Source organism: Belonocnema kinseyi, chromosome 7 (assembly GCF_010883055.1).
Source record: "Belonocnema kinseyi isolate 2016_QV_RU_SX_M_011 chromosome 7, B_treatae_v1, whole genome shotgun sequence".
Lineage (NCBI taxonomy): Eukaryota > Metazoa > Arthropoda > Insecta > Hymenoptera > Cynipidae > Belonocnema > Belonocnema kinseyi.
Genome location: NC_046663.1, coordinates 138,755,211 through 138,764,991, shown reverse-complemented (window position 1 = coordinate 138,764,991; position 9,781 = coordinate 138,755,211). Strand labels below are relative to the sequence as shown.

At 32.8% G+C, this 9,781-nt stretch overlaps 3 protein-coding genes across 3 annotated transcripts in view; all 3 read left to right on the top strand.

The window, feature by feature from the left end:
- The window catches only part of LOC117176096 (E3 ubiquitin-protein ligase FANCL), a 316,429-nt gene that overhangs the window by 90,589 nt on the left and 216,059 nt on the right, over window positions 1-9,781 (top strand). The window lies entirely within an intron of this gene.
- LOC117176095 (tRNA (adenine(58)-N(1))-methyltransferase non-catalytic subunit TRM6-like) lies at window positions 3,177-4,999 on the top strand. Its single transcript, XM_033366129.1, has one exon. It carries the CDS (start codon window positions 3,246-3,248, stop codon window positions 4,548-4,550), a length of 1,305 nt encoding a protein of 434 aa, XP_033222020.1. The 5' UTR covers window positions 3,177-3,245; the 3' UTR covers window positions 4,551-4,999.
- Window positions 3,246-9,781, top strand: part of LOC117176692 (tRNA (adenine(58)-N(1))-methyltransferase non-catalytic subunit TRM6-like) — a 36,824-nt gene continuing 30,288 nt past the window's right edge. Inside the window, exon 1 of the mRNA XM_033366946.1 lies at window positions 3,246-4,518. Within this exon, the coding sequence (XP_033222837.1) occupies window positions 3,246-4,518 (1,273 nt within the window). The remainder of the gene's footprint in view (window positions 4,519-9,781) is intronic.

The following is a 9,781-nucleotide window of genomic DNA, read 5'->3' as shown; positions in this document are numbered from 1 at the left end:
AGTTCAGAAAAAAGATGAAATAATTTTCAGTGAAGTTCCTACCAAAATGCAGTACCTAAACGTACTTTATTGTACTCTAATACATTTTCCAAAGTTTCAGCTGCATATTTTATTTACAAAAAAAGTTCTTTGGTTAAAAAAAAAATTCAGTGTACTGAAAAACTGTGGTCGGCAATATAGGAATTTAGCTGTGTCACATGCCCTTAAGAAAGAGGAGTTTCTCACTTTCCGTCGTTAAATTTGAATGCCGATAAAGAGAACTTCAATATTTAACAAGACTTAATTTGGTGAATTATGAAAATCATTGATATAATTGATATCGTATATTATTTTCCAAAATTAGAGATGCGAAAATAGAATATAATGTGTTTATATAAAAAAATTAAGAAAAAGTACATGATTGTAATACAAATAAAATGAACAAAGAAAAAATGTGGGTAGGTTGAAATAATGATACGAATGCATAAATAGTAGTTTTCAAGCATTTTGATTGATCAATGTAAGCACTATGCATAACATACGGGAACATAAAATAGAAATGTGAAAGCATTTTTATTTTTAAATGTAAAAATTATGAATACAATTAGAATAAAGTTAAGTAGTCGTATCGTTACGTAAAAATAGAAATACATCACACATTGTGATGTAGATATGATGAATATTAAGAAAATATAAAAAGGTCATTTTGAAATTAATAGCTACTCCCTCACGAAAGAGTATGATAGGAAAATTCTTATAGGCCTATGATGATTTTCGTATAATCAAAGTCCTATAATTTTTTCGCGATTATAGGAAAAATTATAGGAATAATTTTAGAAATAGAATAATATTAAAAGATTAAAATAATTAATACAAAAAATAGAAAAAAGTATAAATTAATAATTTATTGGGAACAACTCATACAAAAGTACATTAATAATTGGACATATTTAAAGAAGCTTTGTTAATTTTTCATGTAATACTGTCTAATTATTTCAAATAAATCATTATTTTACACTTCTACATTTTAAATCAATTATTTAAATATATTTACATTATTCATTTCTGTGATTATTTTCCTAAGCTTTTTTCTTCAATTATTCCTATAATAGTAAAAAAATAATGGGAAATTCATCAAAGAAAAATCATCGAAGGCCTATAATGATTCACCTATCATACTTTTTTGTGAGGGGTAGTAAACATATTACTATTATTAAATTTAACACATTCATGAAAAAGTATTCGCAGTAAAAAAAAAGTACTACATTTTCACTTTTACCTGCACCACGAAGAATGGTGAGAATAGCATTATCTCCAAGAATTAAATTAGCTGAATTTCGGCCTGTTTTGCGAACACACTTTTCTTCGAAGTGATCATTACTAAAGTAAACTCTTAGTACTCGGCATCAATTTTTCTAACCCCATTGGCGCAACCCATCTTTCAAGCAATTCTGGATTATGTAACGGGAATCTGAAATACTATAAGAGTTATTATTCATTCATGTCTTACAGTATTTTGAGAAAAAATTTCAATTGAATTTCTGATACTCAATTTTTACTTTCTGTTATAGAACAATACTTTACTTCATGTACTAAATAGTACATAAGCAATATTAGTTTCTTTTTGGAAACATACTTTTTCAAAATGATCCGAACATAACATTGAATACTTCCAAGGAACGAAAGCTGACCCCAGATTCATGCTTTGTAACCATGATTATAGATTATCTGGATCCATCAATAGAAATCTATTTATAAACGAAAATTCTACTTTACTATATTTTCCGAATACAAATTTGTCAATGTAAAAATAAAAATTTGGCAACAAAGTACTATTTGAATTTTATGTACGCAATAGAAACATTACCGCAAGTGGTATGCACATTACAGGAAGATCTTAAATTTTCTTGCGCAGGTGCGCAGTTGTCCTCTTCTTATACATGGGTGAGTGTGCGAGTGAGACAGTTTGTCAAATTGACGTAAGTTCGAGAGGTTCTGATCGTTTGTTTTGATGCAGGTAGCCAACATTTTTGTTCTAAGCCATTAGGTGTCAAGTTCGGTTTTTTAAAGCTGTCACTGTACGTACAATAAACGAATTATTATGCTTTAGGCTGTTGATTATGAAATTAAAAAAATCTTTTTCTAAATTTTAATCCGAAAGCTTAACAAAAGACCCTTGAGTGTAGGCTACACTATTGATATAGCCTATCTGCTTGTTATTTATGATCGAATTATTATTTTAATTTTGAAAAGGACATATTAAACTTTTTAATCATGTTATATTGACTTACGTCAATTTGACAAACTTTCTCCCTCGCACACTTTTCTATGTACATGAAGAAGACAACTGCGCACCTGCGCACAAAAATTTAAGATCATTCTGTATTGTACCTACCACTAGATTAGAGAGCATCGGAATTTCACTCCAACCGTTTATAGGGCCTTGCCTTGGCGCGCAATTCAAACCAATTAGAATTAACAATTATTAAAATTAAAATATATAGTTATTATAAATTGCACATTTATTTTAGAAATTAAGCAAATTGTAATTTAAGATGAGAGCAAGATAATTAATCATATATTTTTTTACAATTAATAGTTTTTTTTTTTAGTTCTAAAGACTAAATTTTATTTCAGCAGCGAATTTTTAAATAAATATATTTCTAACATTTAATATTATATGTATGAATATTCACATAATTTCATGTAAAAATTTTCAGGGCAAAAAACAATAATACTAGTTAAATACCTGAAAATAACGCCAAATAATGATGCTCATAATGAGAAAAAAGGAAGAGAAATCATCATTGCTGATAATGAAAATCCAGCCAGTGTTTACTGGTATTAAAAAATGCGGCTATTTGTACCAATATTTCACTCTACACATGGATCGTTAAATAAACATTTTTATTCTTAAAAAACTTTTGTCAATGAAATATAAATTCATCTTTTGTATTGAAACAAATGTGCTATTGTTTACCAAATATACACATTGGTATTTTCTCTAACCTTACATCACAAATCACGTTATTTCTGATATTAATGGACAATTTACAATCATAATCTATTTTAAATTCAATAATTGTTGATTATGCCAGTTTGAATCACACGCCAAAAGCGATCAATGAGAGTCGCTGCACCGGGCAAGCGCAGTATCTCAACATACCAAAGTTCGGATCACTGCTTCCCAGTGTGATCGATCCATTTCTAAATGCCGACAGCGTATATGTTCTCATCGGTTTAATTAGTTGTTTTTATAAACCAACATGCATAAAATTACAAATTGCTTAGTTAGAAACGGTGACTACGTGATAGTTAAAAAAAACAATTTTAAGAAAGTTCATAAAGTATCCGAAAGGAGTATTTTGATATTAGGAAAAGAACAAATTGAAACGAAGTGCATAGTGGGGAAAGAATTCTGGACGACGTTTGAGGTAATCCCTTCTGAAAACAACAAGGAAATTTACACGTTGCTGCCTGTTATAAAAGCGGAGTCTTTAGATAAATTAAATTATGATTTACCTTGTGGTCTTGACAATCGGTCGATCAACGATGATGGTACGTCACAACAATTGACAAAAGATGAAATTTTAGGTCTCCGAAAGGCTGGTAAGTCCAGTAGGGAAATTGTCAGTTCTTTGATTGAAAATAGCAGTTCTTTCTGTGCTAAAACTGAATATTCACAACAAAAATACATTCGAAAAAAGGAGAAAAAATATTTTCAGTATTTGACCATTTGCAGGCCGACTATTGAGTTGCTACATGAAATTTACTTCCATCAAGATTATACGAAGATTAGTTGTTTGAGAGTGGACACTTTAGCTCAGACTCTTTCTTACTGTGATATTAAATCGGCTGGAATGTATTTATTATATGATAGTGGATCTTCAGGATTGCCTGCAGCCAGTATTCTGAATCGAATAGGATCAAATACAGATGGTAGTTTGTTACACATTCACCCTGGAAGTGAAGCCCAGATGGCAATTATTCATGCCATGAATTTTCCTGAAGAGCAATTAAATCGGTTACATAACATCAGTATAACAAAATTCATTAAACGTGTAATAAAGGTTGAAATTGTTAGGTCTAATCTGTCAGTGAAGACTGCTAACTCATCTCCAAATAATGAAATTAAACCTAATTCCCGGGCATCATTTTCTGAGCCACAAATGGCTACCGAAACTTCTATAATGCAAAATGAACTGAAAAGAAAAAATACAGAACTCAGTGGGCCTTCTTTTCCTAAAAAGGAATCCAAAATATCAGACGCTATGGATCATCTGAAGACTGAGAGGGCAGAAGCACTGGTAGTCATCGCTAGAGAGCATCCACGCAATTTAATTGAATTTCTTATACCTTTTCTTAAAAAATCTAGACCTTTTGTCATTTACCACTCCAGTCGAGAACCACTGCAGGATACGTACGTTTTGTTAAAGCAAAAATTTACTGTTGTAAACTTGAAACTATTTTCAACTTTTCTGCGATCTTACCAAGTATTAACAGATAGAACGCATCCTGATATTGTATCAAATAATCAAAGTGGGTACATTTTGACAGGTTATTTAGTATAATAATGTACACTTATAATTCAAGTAATGATTAGTTTGCTAGATGTATATGGTGTCAAAAGTTAATAGAAAATACAGTAAATCTTTCAATCTAATCTGTTTTAAAAGTGTTAAAAATATTATGAACAGTCACCGGTTTGTATTTCTTATAAATTAACACTGATGAGAAAAATTATTATAGAAATTTTAATCATCCTCGGCACTATTTTGCATAAAGTGATTTAAAAATGATGTAACGCTACATGTACTTTTAAACCTATCCTTCTGCATGTTTTACAAAGTTTTTTCGCAATTTAAAGTAATATTAGACATTTTATAAACTTCATGCACACTTTTATCCCAGATAGCTATTTCTAATACAAGGAAATCGCTGATAATAATATTTACAATAGTTTTTTATTTTTGTATAATAGGAGATTATTTAGTTTTCTAACCTTAAACCATACAATATTTGTCTTTAAACTTATCTTGCAAATAAATAATTTTTTGTTTCAACAAGTATTTCTTCGCAAAACTATAGTTTTAAGTAATGTAACATACCTGGTAAGAAGTTTTTCATTAAAAGGAATTCACATTTTTGAATCCCTAAGAATGCCGTTTCTGTCCTTCGTTTTTTGATCCTCATTAGGCGATTGGAGCAAAAGCATGAAATTTGCCAAATCTAGTAGGATTGTATACAAGAATACATCTCTTTAGCGTAAAATGTTCGCTGAAAATGCTGAGAACGTGAGTCTGATTATGATTATTTATAGCAGACTAAGTTATTGTTTTAACTAAAAGTGGCTGACGCCAATTCTTTGCACAAGACTTACTTTATTCGTGTACTAATTTTGAGCACACCTTCTTTTAAATTGCTAAAGATACAGCAGGTGATAGAAAAAATGGGAAATGCGAATAACTTGGTAAATATTAACATTTTGATCAAATACTTCTTATTCATCTTGGAATATACCTATAATAGAGTAACTTTTGTCTTTTAATAATTTTCGAAAAAATCACTTGTCAATAAAAAGGGCTTTTTATTGTTATGGCATTTCTTAAATCGATGTTTTCACCAAATATATCAATTTGATCAAAAAATGATATACCAATGAAAATATGCATCTCTGGGAGTGGGCCAAACTTTGGTTTCAAACTTTTCCCTGTAAAATCAATTTCAAGAAATTTCACCTGAATGTCAGCCCCTATATGTGCACCAATTTTCAACCTTATCCGAGTCACGTTAGTTAACTGCCAAAAATTCGCACCTTTGACAAGTCGCCACAGGTAAACGCATCCACTTACACCTGCCAGGCACCCATTTTTACGTTCCTCATCATCAGACGAACATCTCATGTGAAAATTGGCCTTATCCGTATCACGTTCCCATTTACTTTGTGAGCCCACGGTCTATTATACAGGGTGTTCAGACAAGTGATTGGCCTGTAATTCTTCGGGTCAGCTAAGTTGCCTATTTTCGGCAGGAGTATTGTGCGCCCTTCCACCAACCACTCCGGAATCAGCTCTTCCGACAATCTGATCCCGGTGCGGAATAGTTCTTCATCCCTCTTAATACTTTTTCACCTCCTTGGTAGTGATGGGTAGGCATTCTTGATCAGGTGTTATGAGGGCACCACACAGCTCCTTGAAGCTATTTATATTTTCAGAGTCTGCGTCCAGTCTATGCTGCACTTCGTAGACTTTTCTCCAAAATACTACGACCTCCTCTGGTTTGGGCGGGTGGTCGACATGGACTGAAGGGTCTTGGAAGAGTCGAGATGGGTCAGAGAGAAACTGTTGATTTTTTCTGACCCACCTCTCCCTCCGTTCTAGACTTCTCTTAGCGTCAGATAGTATCCGTATTCTCTCAGCAATATGCTGCCTGATGGTCAGTAGCTTTGACTTGTTAAGTGTGTGATAATGGGTCCGGAGTTCGCGCGCGAACTTTCGAACGTTGGAGGTAAAATTCCTGCCAGATGTGATGTAGTCAATCACACATTGAATGCGGGACGCGTACTGTCTTGCCCATCCTATCTTTATGGCAAGTTGATGCATTCGTCTTTTGGTCTTATGATCAACCGTTGGTTTCGTTTTACGGTTCGCATCGGCCAAAGCTCTCGCTGCATTATGCACACAATAATGGATAGCCCAGAGGTCGGATTCTCCGGAAAAATGTCCACGAAGATCGTCATCCATTTCAGCCAGATCTATAGGCTTGAGAGAAACCTTGGTGTTGATGTTTCTCCGGGTCATAAAGCATCGCTCTTCCTCTATTGGATGCCTGTCCGCCGTTGGTCTTAGTGTCGCCTCTCTTTCTCTGTTGCCAGCTTGTTCTAGCTGTGGTAGAGTAGGCGTTTCGCTTACATAAACCCTTTTTCGGAGTAGTTTCGCATGGTTTCGCAGACGTTGCTGCGAAAAGTGCGATAGCTCCGGGTGTTTCTTACACCACATAGCATGCTGCCGTGCCATGTAACCCTGTTCAGGGGCCACACTCGCATCGTAGCACTCTGGCAAGTCGTGATTCAGTTGCTCCGTCCACCTAAAGGTCACGAGATTTCGCCGATTCATTGCATTGGATCCATTTTCATGGGCTCCCCCAGCTCTAGAGTGGTCGGCATTGTTGGCCGACCCATTGTCGGGAGCCCTGCGCGTTCTGTTGTTTTGAACTGCACTTACTACAGCTATGGTGTTGTCATTGTTGTTCCCACGAGAAGCTAGGGAAAGCGGTTCGTCCATTCTTGTAGAGCCCCGCATGCAAGGATAAGGCTGCGTACTCTGAGAGGTCGCCCGGTATCCCAGAGTCACCGTTCTAGACACCTCACCCAGGTGCCATGCAGCTTTCGGCACGGTTCCCACAGCTCCGCTTGGGGGGTTAATTTCTTCAGGACCACCCCCGGACAATTGTCCGCGACTGCCTATTTATTTTTGTAACCATATTCAGCAGAAACCCTTGGTACAGGGACCCTCTATCCGCAACCCGAAGACGCGTTCAGTGGCTTTGTCATAGGCCCCCTCCAAAAAAGTTTCCATTTCCGGAGAAAGAAAACCGGTAATTTTTTTTCTTCAAAATTCGGATATGTGCCACCGAGCAATTCATAATTTCATTTGATTAACATGAGAAAATTTTTAATTTTCGAAAAATTTAACTCTCCTAGCAGCGCCCCGAGTATGATCCAAAAATATGAAAAATACATTTTTACGTAATACTGTTACTTTTCAGCAATTTCCGTAGTCTTTTTTATAGAAATAATATTGTTTTTCATTGTTTGAAGTAGTGCACTTTTCTAAAAGCATTATGAAATTATTTAAATAATTATTTATTGTCTATTTTCAAAGTTCTGAAAATTGAGCCTGAGATATTAGCTTTCTTTTTAATTTGGTATTCTATGCTTCGTTCTATAATCTCACGCAAAAAATATCTGGTTAAATCAACCAGAATTCTGGTTCGATATGGCCTTACTATTTTGTCTGGTTAGAGTAATCAGAAATCTGGTTACATTAACCAGATTTTATATTTGATTTAACCAGAATTCGGGTTAATTTAATGAGAATTCTGGTCACTTTAACCAGAAAAATAGTAGGGACATATTACATTTTTTTAAACAAATAGAAATTTCTTAGATTTTAAAAGAAATGTATCAAAATTATTTAAATATTCAACAAAAGTATCATAGGATACCAATTTGAAAAAAGTGAACATCTCTGGCTCCAATTTGCATAAAATTTTAAAATAAGTAATAAGTAATTGTATAAATCATTTTATTGTACTGCGACGAGCGGCACGTAAAGTAACAGCATGGAGAAAGAAGTGAGTGAGAAGTGTAACAAAAGTAAAAGAAAAGATTGGGCAGAATTCATTTTAAACTTAAGCTTAACTAAAAAGTGAATTTGAGACTTCTAACGTCACCCCACACGCGTGCATATGCGGCACAATCAAGCGCCATTTTACAGAAAAAGGGCGCTTATCCTGCCTGTTTTAGATAAGATATCGTATGCACCAACGGCAGTAAGGATGTTTTATACTATCTAGCTACATAATCTACCTTTTATAGTTATACCAATTATAGTTGGGGGATTTGGAAATTATTTATTTCCTTTAATATTAGCAGTCACTGATATAGCTTTTTCTCGATTAAATGATATAAGATATTGACTTTTAATTCCGCAATTATTTTTATTATTGGCTGGTATATTAGTATATCAAGAAGCTCGGACTGGATGAACCGTTTACCCTCCTTTATCTTCCAGTTCAGGACATCCAGGAATTTCTGTTGATTTAACTATTTATTCTTTACATTTGACTGGAATTTCTTCGATTTTAGGATTAATAAATTGTATTAAAACAATTTTAAATATATGAGCTAATTTAATAGAAATAGATAAAATTCCTTTATTTTTGTATGATCTATTTTTTTAACAACAATTTTATTGTTATCATTATCTTTATCAATTTTAGCATGATACTTATTATGTAGTTGCTCATTTTCGATATGTTTGATCAATAGGAGCTGTATTCAGATTCATTGGAGGAATAATTCATTGATATCCTTTAGTTATAGGATTAACATTACATTCAAAGTGAATAAAAATTCAATATAACTCAATACTTATTGGAGTAAATTTAACGTTTTTTCCTCAACATTTTTTAGGATTAAGAGGAATACCTATTTATTATGAAATTCATTTTCATCAATTGATTCATTATTATCCTTAATGAGAATTTTTTTATTAATTTATATTATTTGAGAGAGAATTGTTTTTTTTTTCGATTAATTGTTATATCAAAATTATTTTATTTCACCAGTTGAGTGAATAAATAATACACCCCCATTAACTCGTTCTTATAATGAAGTTACTATAATTATTATATATTTAAATAATTATTTGAATATTTAAATTTATAAATACTTGATTAAATTTAAGAGATTCTTCTTCTCCAATAATATAATGATTAATTAAATTACATGATCATAGTTTAATAACTAATTTAATAGGAACATTCATTATTATTTACATAATAATAAAAATTTTATTTAATAATGTTATTAATTTAAATATTTAAAATCAAATAATTGAAATGGTTTAAACAATTTTTCCAATTTATGTTTTAATTTCAATATCACTTCCTTCATTAACTATTTTATATTTATCTGATGAAATACGAGGGTGGATTGATAAGTTTCCGGCCTGACCAAGAGATGGCGCCACTAGGCCTACCTTGAGGTGGCGTTCTATAGTACCATCCTTAGATAGCT